Consider the following 19,966-nt stretch of genomic DNA (forward strand, 5'->3'; position numbering starts at 1 on the left):
TAGTCTAAGAGCCAGTCTTTTACTTTCACTGGTTGTTTTCCCCCCTCCTTTTTTCTCCAAAAGCAGCTTACTTCTGCTCCCAACTGGATAGGTTAATTCTGCATTTTTATTCACATTTTCTCTAGAGCATTTTCTGATTGACAGTATATCAATGATGAGCTCAGAAAATGGTCTTCTCCCCCTCAGAGACAGAATTTATCAGAATCGACACATGTACCATGTTGTTCTTGCTGCATTTTAAAAACCAATAATTAGATGTACACCGTATTAAACAATGGGCATTATCATTCACCGCTCCCTTGACCTGGCCGTCTCAGAGATCTGCAGTTGCTGCCAGGGCTGTCAAATACAGATCAAAACCAAACTTATTTTCACCCCTAAATATTACAAACTTCATTTCTGGCTTGTGGAAACACCCACACAGCTGCGGAGTCCGCTCAACTTTTCTCAGATTACCGACGCCCTCTCAAGACACTTGTATATTTCTATTTCTTCTCTTCCATCTTTGTTTACTTGACTCACAATTTTCCTAAAGCTACACTTGATGCATGGTTTATGAGATATAATGTGAAGATTGATTTTTTTTGTTTAACAGGCATAGAAAGACAAAAAATATCCAAAATTCAAACCCATGATGTTATAGGTAGGTTACTTTATATCTTCCTAAAACCCCACTAAAACAGTTAGTCTTGACCGTCATGCTAATGAGGAGTTGAGGTTGCTGAAGGTATAAGAAAAAAAGGTTCAAAATGATATATTATTGTTGGTAGCGATTCTAGCTTCTGGGTAAGTCTATGCAAGCTAAGTGCCATTGTTGGATCCATCCTAGAGCTACACATAAATCAGTGACAAAAAATAAACGGTTCCACCTCATAATTCAGTAAAACTGAGACTCTTCCTCCTAATAAAAAACCTATTGTCCACTTTAAAATTAACAAAATCAACTCAACCTTCTGCCTTCTTGCCTGCTTGCAGACATTTTAAAATGGAAAAATGATGTTGATGCATTGCATCTAAACTTGTGCTAGCCTCTGTCAATCAACATATGGCCCATACTTACTGATTCAAAGAAAAGGACATGGCGTCTCCTCAAAAATCACCCTCTAATTATCAGGGTTCTCTTACAATAATTAATATTTAATGACGGATACATTAATTAAATTAATAGTAGGCTCATATTTCCCCTGATTACTGTACAATTTAATGAGATTACTGTTGACAGAACTCATTAAAAATGGACAAGATATGATAAACAATTGCTCCTGTTACTTCACTATACAGAGGTATTTCCCTCGTTGGCTAAGCTCTGTTGTTTGCTTGGGTCAAAGTGACTTAAACAACTTCCCTTTGGTGTGTTAGCATCAAGTCATCATGAAAAACATCTCCAGGCTTATTCTTTTAATCCGCTCTTAGCTTCTTTTATCCCAGAGCCTTAATTCTCTCATGAGGATACTGTAGGGGCTGGGAGGGCAACAGTGACCAGCTCCATCCAGAAGAGACAAATGTCAAACAACAATACTCTAGGAATGATATCTATAGGGCTACAGTCCTTCTGCAGCTCCTTCACTTTGCAAATAAATATGTAAGGGAAAAATGAATGACTATTCATTCACTCACACACACACACACACACACACACACACACACACACACACACACACACACACACACACACACAAATGTCCCTTTAGCCAGACTCCCATGACAAAACAGCACAATAGCACACAGTCCAACTGAATACAATAGCCTGCATTGACCAACATGCAGGTAATCCATCTTTCTTTGATTTGCAGACATGCACACAAAAGCCATGTGCTGATAGTAGCACCATGGGGTGTAATGGTGCTGTCAGCTGCTCCAAAAGCATTCCCCTCCCTCCCTCATTCCTCCACCTCCTCTCTCTCTGTCTCTGTCTCTGTCTCTCTCACATTCACTCTCTCTCACTCTCTCTACCCCCGCCACAGATGAAAACAGGACCCCAAAGAGGATACTAGCATCTCATTGGCTGGAATATCACAGGAGTGGAAGGGAGCAGGAGCGAGAGACAAAGAGAGAGAGGAAGCTCAAGAAGATGCAACTAGTCTGCCACAGCATCCTGACTGAGCACTGAACTGAGTGATGCAAGAGCTATAGACACATGCACTCAATCATTTTTATCTTGCAGATTCTTGGTCCTCCTGTAAATGGGAAGCACAGGGGACTTAAAGGATAACTTGCTCCACGTTGCTGCAGGAATGAGCTCTCCGGTGAAAGGTGCAGTCAAGCAACAGCTGGGGTGAGTGATCTGAAGCTCTTTGGATCTCAGCATCACCTGGACTTGATCTCTCCTTGCTGACTGAGCAGCTGCTGGTGATTGCTACTCTTAATTTCTACTTATCTAGGCTACACACACCTGAACCTCTGCATTGTTTGAGTGAGCTATTTTAGTCTTCCCGGACTGCTCTATTGTCTTTGGGAGAGGCGTTGCTTGGAGAAGGGTGGCTGCTTTTACTGTAAATGTGTGTGCCCGCAACCGGCACTGGACTGCCACCCTTAAAGTCTCCTGCACCCGCTGAGAGCCCCTGGAAGCCACCTGCCGTGCCTCTGGGATGGTGTGACGTCCAGCCAGCTGTTGGCCGTCCCACGTCTGGGTCAAGATGCCAGTGATGAAGGGCCTCCGTGCCCCTCAGAACACCTTTCTGGACACCATTGCTACACGGTTCGATGGAACCCGTGAGTACAATGGAAACACTCTGGGGTTGAGTTGTTTTGGTACTTAGTAGTTTTTAAGAAGACTTACTGTTCTTTCAAAATGAGTCAAAATTGGAGTGACCTAGTAGTTTACATGGCTCACTGCAAAGTCCCTAGTTCAAGTCCAGCTATGGATTTTTGTTGTCTCCCCTCATTTCCCGTCAGCTCTTCACTGTATCCTTTTTAATAAAGGCAAAACAAATACTATAAAAATAAGTAATAACAAAATAATCAAAGCTCTTTGGGCAGTTAAAGGATGGCTGTCATCACAGAAATAAAACTTGCTGACTGCAGCACGCTTAGTGTTTTCTTAGTGACAGAGTGACTGGCAGAAAAGAATGAATTTCCTGCTCAAATCCTGAATATGAGCAAGATACACCTGTTCTCAGGTCAGTCTCTGGTGCTCTGTATCTGAACACCAAACACCACCACACTGCCTGGCTAAAGCAACACCTGCGGGCAGTTGCAGGAGGATGTAGAGTAAAATTATTTTTCACTGGGCACCTGGGTAGCTCGCCTGTCAGAGCAGGCGCCCATATATAGAGTTTTACTCCTTGATGGAGCGGCCGCAGGTTTGCCTCTGCCCTGCAGCCCTTTGCTGCTTCTCTCTCTCTCTTCTCTTTCATGTCTTTAGCTGTCCTAAATACATAAAGGCCTAAAATGCCCCAAAAAATAATCTTTAAAAATAAAAAATAAAAAGTTTGTTTTCACTTTTACAGTAAGACACAAGCAGAACATTGACCTTCAGTAATCATGTTGTCTTTTCACATTTGTTTTGCACAGTTAGCTCCAAACTAGCCAATGCAGCCATTAGGCAGCACTGCCATTTCTGCTTGACTTGTGTCTCTTGTTTGTTACCTTGTGCCACCTCAGGGGAGGCTGTTGCTCATTGTAAACAAATACCGTGGGGACGCCTGTGTTTTGTTCGCTTGTCGATTCAGCCTGCCCTCTTTCTGCAAGTCGTAGCTGCCTGAACAAACGGCTCATTCTCCGAGCTGGGTCTCGCCCGACTTGGGGAAATAAACACAGTAAAATGGGTGACATTACTGTGTAATTGATGTGTTGGGTGTGCAATTATAGCTTTGACTAGTGAGTCATTCTAATTAGGTGTTAGAGGATCTCTCAAGAGCTTAAAACACACATAGCTAATCAGGAACCCTGGCTGTAGTTTAAAATACAAATGAAGAGGCGTGTGAGATGAGAAGATACACACATTGCATCTAGAGATAGATGACAGTTCAGCTGGAAGATCAGGGGTCGTGCCCCCATGCCGACTCCACAGGGCTGCTCTCTGGTTGAACCTCATCTCTGACCTCCCACTGACCTAGCACTTCCCTTCAGGCATAAAGTCTTTTCCGATGTGTAACATTAACAAACAACATACCCTATTCGCTCTTAGAATAATTAATAATATAAATTCATCAATGCCCTTAAACACACAAGAAAAACCTTCCTGATCTGCCATTTTTTCTTCTGTTGTTTTGTTTATTCCTTATTGATAGTAATGTCTAGGAGCATGTAGAGTGCTGAAGTGTCACAGGACTCTTCCTCTCTCACATGTTGTGGTATTTCAGCCCACAACATCAACAGTCCTGCAGCACTATTGTAGCTCTGGACAGGACCGCTGAGCCCACATCCACCACTTTTAAATTAACACTCCTACAAACTATTTCATATTTTCATAACATTCATGGCGGCCACTTTATATATCTGCTTTAGGGTTAAGTTCCAGTGTTTTATTCTTTCTCATGCATGCGTGTGGATGAATAACCAAAAAATGGCTGGGATGGAAATGTGTTGGTAGCAGCAGGCTACACCTCCTTGCAGCTACTGTACATGCCAGTTTTTGCCACTTCCAAGCCATTCTATCAGTAGGGCTGTGGCTCCTAGAGGAGTGGCAGAGTGCCCAAGGCTCAAAATAGCTTCCGTCCTGTTGCCGGGGCGACAGGGTCCCGCGACTTGACATGGATGACACTTGAACGCATTGGTCTTTGAGTAAAATATGGTCCGCTAAAGAGAAAACACTTGAACTTGCTTTCCAATCAAGGGCCTTAATAATCCAGCTGGTCACTTGTTTCGGAAAGGCGCATCTTAAAACAAGTGGCATTGTGGGTTGTGCAGCTGCGGTCGCTTTTCAGTGTCACCTCAAGCTGCCTTCAGCCTGCTGCAGCTAAAGGTGGTTTTCCACTTTGGCTATACATACAGTGCTAAAACCTTTCTAAGATATAGTATTTGTTAAAATCCCTTAAGTTCGTCTTGGTACTTTGCTTGGATGTTTGAGCTTCACTGTGCAGAATGATGTATTTCACTGTTTTCACGTTTAGCTGTTGAAGGAGGGAAGTTTCTCTGTGAGGTTCAGGCATGCGAGCGTAATTTGTGACATCACAACTAGATTGGAAGCCAATCACGGTATAGTATAATTTACACAAACCTAGTTTACCTTTTTGTGTGGAAAAACAATATCAGAATCAGAAAATGTCTTTAAACATGTCTGGAGGATATCTGTAAATACTTTTAAACAAAGAAAAAAAACGTGTTGCCAGTCAAACAACACACTGCAAAAACAAGAAGGTAAAGCCCTATCAAGAATTAATTAAACCATATTAAGATAAATATACTGACATGATTTACCTTGTTCATGGAAAAAAGTTTCAGTTTTCAGTACAAAATGTAGGTATATTTACATACAAAAACTAAAACCTTTTGTAGCCTTAAAATATGCATGCATTGTCAAATTTATTTAGTAATTGTACAATTTCAGTATGGAGTCTAGACTGTTATTTACAATAAATACAATTTATAGCAACAAATTATTCATGTAAGCACCATTAGATTGCTTTATATCACATATATGTATACTGACATCATTTAACTAAAAGAAAATAAGCTTTTCTCATACTAAGTATAAATACATTTACAGACAATACATGCAGCTTTAAAATATGTAAAACATGATGCCTGCTACATCAGATTAAATCATTTTTTATAATAATTTTTTTAAATCAGCAAAACCGAATGCAGCACTGCTGAATGAGCAGCCAAACAGTTTATCTAAATTGTCATATCCATTACCCTTGCCTAGTCTGCTATTTACAGTAAGTACAATTTATATCAGACAATTATTTATGTAAACAACATTATCCTGTTGCAATTATTTTGCAGCATGTCCATGTAATTACTCAGATTTATTCCTTGTACAAAACAAGTCCACCCTCTGACATTATGCAAAGCATTACTACTCTGTGGGACAAATAATAGAGAATTTTGGTTTAAAAGGCCCTCCAAGCCATTATCTATTGTGCAGCTTATATTCCACATGTTCATGCCATCAGGGGCTCTGAGTGAAAGTTGTTCATGCTCACAATTATTGATTGGACCATGCTCAACTTTAGGAATAACAATTATAAAAGTTGTGTGTTTTAATGGAACAGATCCTAGACTGAGAAAATGACTGGTGTATAGCATATACTAGATTCCCCCACACTATGAGCCAAATGTCCGAACAGGTTAAGTCCGTAACCTTTGGCACTACACAGCACAGTATTTGGTTCAAAGCAATGTCAGCCTTCCTATTACCCAAGGATCTGTTGTGCATGTGTGTGTGTTTGAGTTTCTGGGCTTAGGGCTTTGTGTTTGTAAAATATTGATTCTATATGATGTGTCCATATGTTTGTGATTGTATATTGTTCCCTGTAGGGAAATTATCTGACGTCAAAAGTCAGGGTCACGTTACAGGGCAGCACCTCTGCCTTCAGCAGGGCAGATGTTTGTTGTCACACAGGCGAAAACCTTGATCTTCCAGTTTCCTACTTGCACAACTACTGTGCTGTGCCTGTCGTTTGTGTGTGTGTGTTACAGCATACACGCCTGTCCTTTACACCCATCCTCGCCTCCCTCCAGCTCCTTTACACAACCTCCCTGGCGGCATTTTCACATTGACAGCAGCGCCCGCCCTGTGGGGCAGCATAACCACAGGGCAGGTGCAGGCAGAGATAAGAACCGGGTTTATTTCCCCCCTAAACACTTTTCTGTTAAAAGGCAACTGTAACACCAAAGAAGAGAAGGGGGAGGACTGTTGGATTGAACCTTATGGAGCTCATTGTTGCACTGCTGATGAACAGCTCTTAATAGGCGGCTGGAAAGGCCAGAACACTGCAGACAGAAGCAAATGGATAGGTGAAGCTATTGTGTGGCTTCATTCTTTGCTGCTTCTTTTGAAGATCCTCGTATTTATAGTTTTACAGATGATAAACTTGATTTACGCATTGATTTGGCATTGGATAAAGAATATTGAGTAATTGCAGGACTGGTGGTTTGGTAACTACTGAATTGATTTTTTTGGTAAGACACTGAAATTCAAATCTGCTCCTGATGTGCAGATCTGCACCATATGTGAGAGCTCTGCCTCTACCAGTTTGTGACTGTAGGTGTGAGTGGGTGTTAGGCTTTGTAAAGAACTTTGCACCATTCTCAGAATAAAGTCACCACATGTAGTCCTTTTGGCTTTTTTAGAGAGCACAGATCCTTTTGTCAAAAAGCTCGAAATCATTATTTGGTCCTGATCCTGTTGAAAAATAGTCTCAATCAAAATATACATCAAGTGATTGATGATTTCCTCATGGCTCTTTACCAGGCCAGTGACCTTTTCCCCTGCAAATCCACCTTTCCTTGCACTCTCACTCATCTTTTTTTTGGGGCATCTTAGGCCTCCATTTATAAAGGACAGTGTGAAGACATGAAAGGGGAGAGAGAGGGGGAACAACATGCACCAAAGGGCCGCAGGGCGGAGTCGAACCTGCGGCCGCTGCGTCGAGGTGCAAACCTCCACACATGGGCGCCCGCTCCACCAGGCGAGCTACCCAGGCGCCCGCACTCTCACCCATCTGCTTAAATAAGTAATTACGTGATGCTGGGTGGTAATTAGCTGATGGGGCAGTGGCCACATCTCATGGGCTTCATCTGTCTTTTATACACTGAGGAACGTGTGCGACATGGACACAATGCAGGTAGCTCGCTGTCAGCAGTAGCATGTAGCTTCGTCATGTCAGATTAAAATTGTAGCAAGTCAGCACAGATGTGTAATTAAGGAAGCTGGCGCAGCAGAGCGGCCACTCAAAGCAATATCCCTGAGAGGATTACAGCCTAAGAATTGAGGCATTGTCACACACACACACACACACACACACACACACACACACACACACACACAAACTGTTTATCAAATAGGGTTCACGTGGGCGCTGGATTGCTTGCTTATAAAGTTACCGGAGAAGAAATAAGTATGCGAAGAAGCCTAGAGGCCTTTTCTTCTTCTTCCAAAGACCGTTGTCGAGTTAAGACTTCCAGGATATAAAATGATCCATTCAGCACCAGCACATGCGTCAATATCTTAAAGGAACAGTTCTACATTCTGGGAACGTTCTTTCCGAGAGTTAGATGAACAGTTTGATACCATTGTTATGTTTGTGCGGTAAATATGTAGCTGGAGCCAGCCGCCAGTTAGCTTAGCTTAGCATAAAGACTGAAAACCGGTTGAAACAGCTAGCCTGGTTCAAGGTAACATCTGTCTACCAGCACATCTAAAGCTCCTCACTGATTAACATGATATATATTTTTTGTTTAATCAGTCCTAAAACCACAGCATAAAAACATAAATTAGCCGTTTTACTGATGTGATGTGCCAAACTGTTTCTTGGCTGTAAGCAGTGACTTCCTGGCTTCTAAGCTCGTTATCAGCCAAGGGGATAAGCCTCTCCCCAGAACGCGTAGCTCCTATGGCGCCATTTTGATGCTACCAAGCCATCACCTCCCGTTAGCATTCCATTGACTGCCATTCATTTTGGCGCCACTTTGACAGCGAATAACTTTACATCTGAAGCGTGTAGAGACTCTATTTGTCCATTGTAGAAACACGACAATGTATAAAAGGCTCCATTACCTTGTATCTCACTTTATGGCTCCGTAGCATTTTTTCTAAAAATAGGCTAATGATTATGTCATAAGCACGCGACTTACTGTCGCATAGTAGAGGAATTACCGTATAGTACAGGAGAAGCTCGCAGGCAGTTTTGACTTACATTAGCTGTTTAAGTTTAATTACTAATGTTAACTAGCATTTTAGTTAGCAATAATTAGCCTGTGCCTATGTTATCTCCTTACATATACCTACGCTCTCCATCTCTGCAAGATTGGGAATGATTGAGATTTCTCTTGGCACAGCTACCAGAAGACTTACAACTTTCAGACAGGTTGTTCACGTCACATTTACATCTTCAAGCTCAGTTGGAGGCTGCGCAGTAACGCTAGCCATCACCGGAAAAGTGCTTCTAATATCCTTCACTGGTCTCCGTCCAGAGCATCGGGATCTGTTGGTCCAGTTTATATACTGTCTATGTTATCAGCACATAACGCTCCATAAAACTGCAACTGGTTGTTATGTACAGATAATCAAACAAGATATAACGTGTTATTTACGGAGCTTTAGAGGTGCTGGTAGGTGGTTACCTTCACCAGGCTAGCTGTTTTCCTCCCGTTTCCAGTCTTTATAAGCTAATCAGCTGCTGGCTTCAGCTTACCATGCAAACATGAGAGTGGTATCAATCTTCTTATCTAACTCTTGCCAAGAAAGTGAATAAATGTTGAATTATTGCTTTAAATGTATTCTACTCTAACTAAAAACTGACCCCACTTGATTTAAATAATTTGAACGAAACCTTGTTTCCCCAACTTGAATGAATGGACTCTGAATAATGCATATAACTTCAATGACTACTCCACAGTGTAAAGCAGCACAGTTTGCATTCCTCCAAACGCAGCATAAAAGTCTGTTTCCCATTGTGGCTTGCTGGTTTTAATCCATTGTTACAAAGTGATTTACGACTGCACCTGCCCTTGACCTATTTGAAGGACCGATTTAGGGATGCTGAGTAGAGATGTACCTATTCTTAGGTAAACATTACATAAACCAGAGATGAATGAGTTGCTCTCTGACACTTGCTGGCTCACCAAGCTGGGGTGGTAGAAATTTATAGAACATGAAAAGGAGGGCATGCTTTTCAGCCATTGTTTCTAGGGCAATTTTTAAGAGGCAGAGTTCCAGTGCAGTTTGTCTTCAGAGTTGTGGCTGTATTTGCATAAAAGCTTCTACGTGATAAAAAGCAACTTATCAGTCTCTATACATTACATGAAGAAAGATCTGCAGCAGACCTATAGAACAGAAATACCTCAGTTTGCCATGTTTAAGTCTAGGGGAACAGCAACAATAGCAAGGCATAAAACCTCCTGCCTGTTGATGGAGCCGACTAATGCCTGTCTCGATCTATAATTCCACAGTGACAGTTTAGTTGCTGCTCACTGCACCCACCCAAGAAAGGCTGTCGCCACTCAGAAAAGACATCCCCTATGGATTTCTTTCTACTCAGTCTGGCCAATTAAAGTGCTAGATTGTGGAAAGTGCTGTAGCAGCTGCTTAATACTCCTCCTTTTTAGGCACGCTCTCTGTCTGGAAAATTCAGACTGTATGTGCGCTGCCTCTCTGCTTGGCATTCAGAAAATCTGGAGTCTGATTTTTTTTTAGTTAAGCAGAAAAAAGAAGACAGTTGCTGTGGAGCAAAGTTTGATTCCTCAGTGCTGATCTTTGCAAAGAATTAGCAAAAGAATATACATGAATATTTCCTTAGTTACACCTAATCAGTAGATATGCAAGTGTGTGGGGCTTTAATCCATCTTTTACGCAGTGATTCCCAACCAGGGGTACATGTACTCCATTTGGTACTTATGCAGTAAATAGAGTGTACTTGGAATTTGAAGAAAGATTAACAAATATAGTACATATACAATTATGTTTTCAAATAAGTTTTATGATCTTTTACATTACATTTATTGAAATTGTTAGCTAAACGTGATGGATAGATGTCTGAAATTTCCAGAATGTATGAATGCAAACTTTACCAAACTGACTTAAATAAATAAATGACATGCTGCTGGCTGGTAATTAGCTGGCTTAAGGTTTTTGTGTCTGCTCCGTTCATCAAATACTTCAAAATGAATTAAGTGGAAATCCCATAATTATTTGTATCTTGTTTTTAGCCACTGAGTATGCTGCTGCTGTGTATTCTGTTTTGAAATGTATTGTATTTAAAAGCTCCATCCACTGGTAGCTCTGGCATCTGGTCTAACAAAAAAAATACCACACTGCAGCAAGAATTTGCTTTAGCTTATCAAGGTCATATGTGTCCAGCAACCGGAAAGTGTGACATCAAAATATACCTATTACAGGGATTAATATACATGTAGGTAGACAGAACAAATGTACTGCAGCCTGACATTATTGGGACGAGATCCCCTAACAGAGCAAGAAAACGCAGGGAACAGGCCTGCTGCTGCTGCAGCTGCTGGGGAACTGTCCGTGGTGCTGAAAGCATGATCTGGTGGACATTGCATTTTTCCATCTAATATCACTACCTTGAGATGATGGCAGGTGAAGAAGCATAAGCGCAGGGGACAATATTCCATTGTTTAATTAGATTTGGGAATTAGGTTCAATCCACCACAGGACCTGAATACGGATTTGATATCAAGCCAGTGTAGAGTAAAAAAATCGCCGGTGCAACACAGATGTCTTCTTAATTTATAGTGTTTTTTTATTTTTTAAGGTGCATAACAGTGACTAACGTTTTGATGTAAGGTTACATCTTCATCAGAGTCCTTGTTCATAAGCTGTATAATGACATGATGTCATTCAGCTTGAAATAAACGTTTTTTTTTTTGTAGTTATATAAAAGTAATTCATGGAAGCAATAGTGAATTCTGAATTTTCTGAAGGAAAAGTATTGAAAGTTGAGTTTAGTTGATTGCACATAATGTACTTTAATGTTGTAATCTATATATTCTTTCGTACATAGATCCAAAGATAATTCAAGCCATTTACTTTACAGTCAATTCAGTGTTACACACTTATATTTCCTTTATGACAGTTGGAGTAATGAATAAGAAAATAAAATACACCCATTTGTCCAGACTTCTTACAAGAAAGTGGTGGAATATTAAGTTTAGTGTTGGTTGTGTTTTGTATTTGGTTAGTTACTCTACAATATTAACATCCAAATACATGAAGAATTAAAACAAAATGTATTTGAATACATCATAAAGTCACTTATTCCCCTTCTTATGTGAAAGGTGAAGGGATGTAAAGTTCAGTCATTCTTAAATGTCCTCTCTTTTTATAATATATACTGTATTCACATTTCTATTTATATTCCTCTGGTTCTTTTGTGCTTTCATCTTTCCTCTAGTATGCAATATATTTTTTAATTCTACGGTCTGCTCCTTTCCCTTCAAGTTAATCACTAACCTTTGTGCTCTTTTTAAACTCCAGTCAGCTGTTTCTATATAATGCAGCCCAGGATGCCATTTCCTTCAACCATCCACATCAGTAGTCCTGAAATCACACGATGACGGCTCTGGGGAAATTAATTTAGCTAACACCAAAGTCTGACTCATGCTTGCTTTGAACTTGTAAACTAGTGTTGAACTACAGTAAGTAGACCTTTAAGGCTTTGACCTATGTTCAAAGAGCTAAACTGATTTTGTGTCTGCTGCAAAGAGCACATTTCCACCAAACTTCGGACGGAAACATGATGTCCCTTATTTGTTACAGATCTGAAAAGAAATCCAGTTAAGTACAGTTTTTTTTTCTGCCTCCATGATGCTTCACTTCTTCAAACACCTTTTCATGTCCTTCTCACAGACAGTAATTTCTTGTTGGGAAACGCCCAGGGCCACCGGGGCTACCCCATCGTCTACTGCTCTGACGGCTTCTGCGAACTGACGGGCTTCACAAGAAGTGAGGTGATGCAGAAGAACTGCAGCTGCCGCTTCTTGTACGGGGCCGACACCAGTGAGCATGTGGCTCAGCAGATGGAGAAGGCTCTGGAGAGCAGAGAGGAGTACCAGGCCGAGGTCCACTTCTGCAAGAAGAATGGTGGGTGCATGGCAAAGAGAATAGGGAGGAGAGAGCCTATGAATGTGTCTACATAACCTTCATTTAGAGTATCTGGCAATCAGCATTTCTTTCATGTTCTTGTGTTCAGTTGATCAAACTCTTCTATTAACTGGGTAAATAACAAGACTTTTTCCTGGATCCTGTTGTGCTTTGATCAGGCTGTGAATGTCTTTTCAATAAATTGTGAGATTTCTTTTTTGTTCTCAACACCACCAAGAGCACATTTATTTTTAGATAAGAGCTGAACATTTTGGTTGGATTATGAATCTGCACACTAATCCCGAACTTGAAATACAACAGGTCAGCAGTGCAATACATGCTCTTTTGCAGAGTTAGTGCTCATTATTAGTAATACAAAACCATCAGATCGAGTGGAAATCTTAGTTATCCATTCAACATGAGTGCAAATGGTGCTAGAAGGAGTGAACTTGTGTGCTGGAATAACAGTCGGTCTCAAATACATATTTCCAATCATACTTTCTTAATGTAGAAAATGCCGAACAGAGTACTGTACATACTGTCTATGTGTGTGTTTATTACTGTAGCTCAAATCCATTCCTTCTAGCTCATCCTTCTGACAAAGTCTTGGGCTCAAAATAAGATGTCATGCATGGAAAGATAACACTGTTCAAGCCTCTTTGATGGGCACACAGGATTATGTTCCCAAACCTGCAGCCTCAAAGTGTGTGAACTGCTAACTACGCTGATGGATTAACAAATCTGCTATGTAGTGTAGTATTTTTTTTCTTTTTAAGTACAGTAAGTAACAGTATATGGCAGTACCAGTACAACTAATGAGGACAAAGACATGATCATTTGTAACATGCTCCAAAGTAAGATAATGCAGTCTCACACACATAAGCAATAGAAAAGGAAAAGAGAACAAAAACTGTAAAAACAAAAGAAAAGCAATTCAATTTAAAAGCTATAAAATGGCAGATATTCATGATAGTTACAGTATTAGCAGGCTTTTAATGATAATGTCAGACACTATAGAAATTTACACACGCACGTCTGACAGAAAATAGTGAGAAATGCCTGTCACAATCACCCAGTGACATTTTCACAATGCTTGTTTTGTCCAAACAATAGAACATTCAAAATGATATATATATATATAATATTTTAGGGCTGTCAAAATAACGCGTTAATTTCGATTAATTAATCTGAGAAAAAATAACGAGTTAAAAAAAATAACGCAGATTAATCCATTCCATATTGACGTTTGCATATAGACGAAAATCTGGTGCCGCTGATATGTCTGCGCTTCTCTCTGCTGCTCTGAAACAGACGTTACAGGAAACACAAACCCCGCTGCATGTGACGCTAGTTAACACAATACTCAACAGCAGCTAACGTTAGCCTACCGCTAGCTAGTAGCTGGATTAAACACGGTTAAAATGCTGACAGCTAACGCTAAACGGTGTAAAGTTTGACTGTGTTTTACTGTAGAGGATTCAACACCGGGATGTAACAATCTGCAGCTGTCGTCGGAGAAACAACACAGACAGTGCGTTCAATGAAACTAGTAAACTACAGCCTCGTGGTGCATTTGAAGTTTTTGTAAATGTCCTTTTCCTATCTGGTTGTTGTTTTTGTCGTTCAACAGCAATGTACTAGTGAAATAAGTTATTGTTATTGTTATACATTATTATTAAATCATTTAATTTTGACCATATGGCCTTAGCAATAAACAAGCCGTTCTTTAATGTCACCGACTGTTGTTTAGTACCCTTTTTTTTTCTTTTCTTTTTTTCTTTTCTTAAAAAGACGGTTCAGGCACCGTTAATTATGTATGCGATTAATTTCGATTAATCACAGAGTATGTAATTAATTAGATTACATTTTTTAATCGATTGACAGCCCTAACATATATATATAAAAGAAACATTATTGAAATTATTAAAAAGAAAAAGCATCAAATACTCACATTTGTGAAGCTGGAACCATGAAATGACTTGAACAATTATCAAAATATTTCCAATAAATTTTCTGTCAATTAAGTAATTGTTTCAGCTGTTCTTGTACAGGTACATAGTGTTGGGTAGTTTAATTTATAACAGAATCATATTTTTCAAGCTCTTCGTAAGTTTTGTATGCAAAACTCTTAATTTGTAAAGTAACCTCAAATTTGTAAGTAAAGTACCTAGTGAGTAAATGTACTTAGTTACATTCCACCAAAATACACACAAATAGCTTATCTCATGTTGAATATTAACACCCACAGCCTTGTGCTAAAACACCACCATCTACACTGTTTTCTTCCAATGCCTCTCACACACACACACACTGGGGACATATATAAAAGATGTGAAACATCTGTTTGGTGGCAGAGCACAGTATCTGCAGAGTTGCTAATGAGCATGCTGGGTTATGGCAAGGTCTTGGATCTTTGGTGCTTTTCCCCTGCCTGACTTGTTATAACCAATCCTCTGACTTTCTCTTTCTCTTTGTGCACAATCCACCCAAACATGATCCATATCTAATTGGAGGTATATTTTTAGAAAGGCTATGCCATACTTGTCAAGTATCAACAGCTCAGACATGGTGAGAGCTGATATGATGTTGAAAATCACAGGCCTTGACATAAATAACTGATCTAATTAAGGAGATGCATAATATTTACACTGTCTGTTGCCTTTATTCACTAAATGAAGAGTTCTGTTCCAGGTGTGGCCTTCTGGTGTCTGCTCGACATCGTGCCCATAAAGAACGAGAAGGGCGAAATGGTTCTCTTCCTCTTCTCATTCAAGGACATCACCGACACCTATGGAAGGGCCCACCACCACAGCAAGAAGGATGGTAGGCTACAAGCCTTGCTTCCAAAAACATGCCCTTTATTTGCTTACTATGAATGAGCATGATTTACGAAGGGTCATTCTCTGGCACCCAGCTTTCATTTTCTCCAAGCACTCTTCTTCATCACTGTCACATTATGCCCCTCAGTTTTTGTTCTGGCTGGCATTCATTCCCTGAACTCTGTTCTGTTGAAAAAATGTTTTTCCAATGGGGAGTTTGATTTGGGCAGCAGAGTGGAACCTGGACTTCACAAATATCAAGCAGTATGCCAGGGGAAATCATTTTGATATAATGCAATCGAATGAAAGTCAAGTCAGTTGTGTTTTTCTGTCACTTGTGTAACTATTACAGGAATGATTGTTATGCATAAAAACCTGACAGAGTTTGGCCATTAAATGACACAATGTTCCTCTATGTTCTGTGTGACAGTTTCAGAGGACAAGAGGCACAGGAGGAAGAGCAGCTCTCACTTCAGCGAGGCCAGGAAGCGGGGACGCACCATGTTGTACCAGCTGACCAGCCAGTTCTCGAGGGGAGGCAAAAGAGAGGCCAACCTGGGTGGCGTGAGTCATTTTATACAACTCTGACATACTTCCTAAATTGGCTGTGATGGCATTTGTATGTGTGCCCTGAAATACCCTCTAAGAAAATAAACAGGAGTTACTCAGAAGTGCAGCACCCTCAATCTTTAACTTGAATTATTAATGTTAATATCTAAAAGATGAGTTTTTAAAAAGACAATATGAGGGACGTCTTGACCCAGATTCCCAGAGTGTGGCTTATCTGTGGAAATTTCATCAAAGAATGGGTTTACTATTTTAAGTCTCCTGAATGATTTTAATCTTGCTTCTCTTGCATTTATTTGCTGTTGTTTGGTGACTTTAGATGGACACATAGCGAGGTCACTGTGGCAGCAGTGGTTGCTGGGAGGCACAATGTAGTTGTCACTGACAGTGAGGTGTTATGGGTCTTTTTTTGGGACTGTAAGGACATACCAACATTTCGCCATAGGGGCTCCGTGATGCAGGTCATTATGTCACCAGCATCATCCATATAGTTGTATACTTTTATATATTATCATATATATGTACAACCTTTTGGATAATGTGAAGGATAAAATAGTCTCATTGCATATAGATTGCAACCCTTTTTTTGCAATCTACTGTATATTATTTCTTTTTTTGTGTGTTTCAAGTACATTAAGAGGCCTTTTGTGGTTGTGAAATAGACCTGAGCTATGGTCTGCTTCATCGCCTCTTGTCTTATTTCCACAGATCAAAGGCCTTCGTAGGCTTTGAATAATAAAGTTGTGCTACACTCCAAGCAAATGTTATTCATTAGATCAAGCTCCTGTTTTGCTCTCAGATACCAAAGAGGAGCAGTTTTTCTAGCGGAGCACCATTTTGAGATAATCCCACTCCTTCCCTGCAGAGGCTCAGTTACCAACTGGGTATGTACTCAGACATGTCCTTCACAATGTGGCGGTGCATCCCAGGGGGCTAAAAGCAATTCAGAACATTTCAGGGGAAATTTAAAATGTAAAAGAAATTGCTGGAAACATGTGAGAGATGTGTGATTCAAGTGGCTATAATTAGAATTTGAAAATGAAAGATAATAACAAAAAAAGGCTGTTGTGTATTGTTGGTCCCTGAAAGCTCTTTAACTTTTACTGGTAATGGTACACCCCTTACTTATTATCGACATTTTGAGCTTCCTTCCTTAATGCTAGTACACATATTGCTAGAACTTGCAATAACAGGATGAGAATCTGACATGAATTTTTTTCTTTTGCACACTTTTATCATTCAAACACGCTATCCTTTTCCAGTGACCGGTCAAACGTGTTTGCCAAAACCAGCTATTCATAACACAAAGAAAAAGAGGTGAAGGAATGAAAAAAAGAAGTAATGAAAAAAAAAGAAGAAATTAAAACAAATTTCTGTCGACTAAATTAGTTAAATAATTTATCGAGCAATGTCAAACATTGTCATCTTATTCTCAAATGTAAGAATATGTTTTATATCATTGTAACATGAGGAACCTTGTTTTTTTTTTTTATGTTGGTCAGACAAATCAAGCAATTTGAAAAGGTCACCTTGGCCTTAAAAAAGCACCTTAATTGCAGTTAGACATAGCCTCCGTCCTCCTACGTACTTCAGCTCAATTTTTATTTCCCTTCAGTACGTCATCTGGGTTTGTGGTATATTCTTTGGTTTTCTCCGGCCAATCTTTACCGGTCCAATCAGCGAACAGCGGGAGTGGCTGAGAACGATGACGTTGAGGTCGTGCACTAGTTTTAGTTGTAGTTCCATAATGGCAGCGGAGAAAGATGCGAGCGAAGCCATTCGGTCCGTTGTGGCAACGCTGCCGAATATCCAGAAGTTAAAGCCCGAGCAAGAACAATCTTTGCTGAGTTTTGTTGGTGGCCATGATGTTGTGGCCCTCCTCCCCACGGGGTTCAGGAAAAGTTAGATTTTCCAGCTCGCTCCGTTAGTGGTGAAGGAGTTGGCTAACCCCCAATTTCCACCAACTGCGGAACGTCTGCGGATCCGCTCCGGAACGGCGGCGGAGTCAATAGGTTTCCATTAAAGTCAATGTGTGTATTTTCACTGACTGCGGTTGGTGGAAATCAGCCGTAAGGAGAATGCTAGCGATGCTAACCCGACGTCACGACCAAACGCTAGCGATGCTAAGCCGACATCACGACCAAACGTTAGCGATTGGTTATGACAGATCCAGAGTAGCTGCTTTAACAGAGTACCCACCTTCAAGGAAGTTAACACTTGTCAATGGAGAGTGGCCAGACTCTCTGTACAAATGAAATGTATGAGAGTCTGGTAGGACCAGGCTAGTTAGAACGTTTCTGAAAAGACGATAAAGAGATAAATACCCTCACATGAACCTGACCTGCATCCTGTTAACACCTCCAGTAACAAAAGCTCTGCTGCAGCTTTCAGACCCGACCTGCAGGTGTCTTCATGGGAAACAATGTGCTACACCTCCCTTCTGTTTGCCAAACCTCCTGCTGCCCTGCTTCCAAACCCACCTACTTACAGATGGCACTGTTCACTGACATCATACCCTTTCTTATAGCACACACATTAGCTAGCTAGCTATATTTTCAACCGCTTGAGCACATTCTTTAAGCGTATTACATTCACCATAGAAAAAAAAATTAGACACCCTATCTCGTAATTACGAGATCCGGGTCTCGTAATTTTGAGAAAAGATCTCGTAATTACGAGAAAATAACTCATAATTTTTGAGAAAAGATCTCGTAATTATGAGATCATTTTAAACACCTGGAAGCGTCATATCTAGCTAGTTGTCAGTAGGCCACGGCTCAGTGATAAACTGTACCACCGAGAGGTAACATTAAATTCAGCTGGGTTAAGTTAGCGTGATACTTCTTATGTAACTTTATAGATAGTATTAGTTAATGGACATATCTGTTCAACTGATCCTGCAGAAACACTATAATGTCCAACAGATCAGAATGGGCTTTCCGCCGGAACAACCGCTAAGTCCTGAGGTGCCTGTGCAAAGTCGACAAACTGATAACAATCCCATCTATAGTACTTAAAGACATTAGCATCTCCCAATGTCTCAAACCCAAACCAAAATAAAAACGGATTAAACACCGGTGAGACGTGTGTTGTAATGAATCAACTGTAATACCTAGTGTGACCAACGGAGGGTGTCTAGGTATATGACCATGGTGTATGTTGGTATTAAGGGAGACGAAGAAGAGTAGCTACAAGCTAGGTTTTGGCAAATAATTTCTAATAAGGTTTTGGTGATGATGTTGGTTCGTACATTAAAGTTTGAGCACAAGCTCATTGTGGATTAAAAACCATGTCTCATCTTTAAGACACAAACAACACATGACGTAGGCCTATTTGCTTCCATGGCATCAGCTAGCCTGAAAGCTTCACACAAGAGAGCTGTTTTCTGATGTTGTGAAAATGCATTTATCTCATAATTACAAGATCTTTTCTCAAAATGATGAGTTATTTTCTCGTAATTACGAGATTGTTTCTCAAAATTACGAGATCAGGATCTCGTAATTACGATATAAGGTGTCTAATGTGTTTTTCTATGGTGAATGTAATACGCTTCCATACATTCTAGATCAGTGCTGACGTTGTTTTAAACTGCAGGTAACCATAGCATCAGCACTTGATCCCGTATGCCAGTTGTCTAGTTTGGCTAAGATTCGGATGTAACAAAAAAAACCAACTAAAAACCTAGCTAGCTAGCTTAACAATAACGCTAACGTAAATTAAACTCACTACATAGAAAAAATGGGAACAAAAAGGGCGCGTTTGACAATGTGGATTCAGGTAAGCAAAACGATGGGCTGTAGCTAACTTTAACTTTTTAAAGTTTTTTTAATTGACTGAGCCACTCAAGCCAGACACTTCCACCAGGTAT

The 19,966-nt window shown here is 40.3% G+C and overlaps 1 protein-coding gene across 1 annotated transcript in view; it reads left to right on the forward strand.

Annotated features, from left to right (window-relative positions):
- Positions 1–19,966, forward strand: part of kcnh4b (potassium voltage-gated channel, subfamily H (eag-related), member 4b) — a 42,291-nt gene that overhangs the window by 736 nt on the left and 21,589 nt on the right. Inside the window, exons 3-6 of the mRNA XM_078278920.1 lie at positions 1,965–2,712; positions 12,479–12,712; positions 15,404–15,535; positions 15,962–16,095. Coding sequence (XP_078135046.1) covers positions 2,637–2,712; positions 12,479–12,712; positions 15,404–15,535; positions 15,962–16,095 — 576 coding nt within the window. The 5' untranslated portion in view covers positions 1,965–2,636. The remainder of the gene's footprint in view (positions 1–1,964; positions 2,713–12,478; positions 12,713–15,403; positions 15,536–15,961; positions 16,096–19,966) is intronic.

The sequence above is a fragment of the Sander vitreus genome, chromosome 21 (genome assembly GCF_031162955.1).
Source record: "Sander vitreus isolate 19-12246 chromosome 21, sanVit1, whole genome shotgun sequence".
NCBI lineage: Eukaryota > Metazoa > Chordata > Actinopteri > Perciformes > Percidae > Sander > Sander vitreus.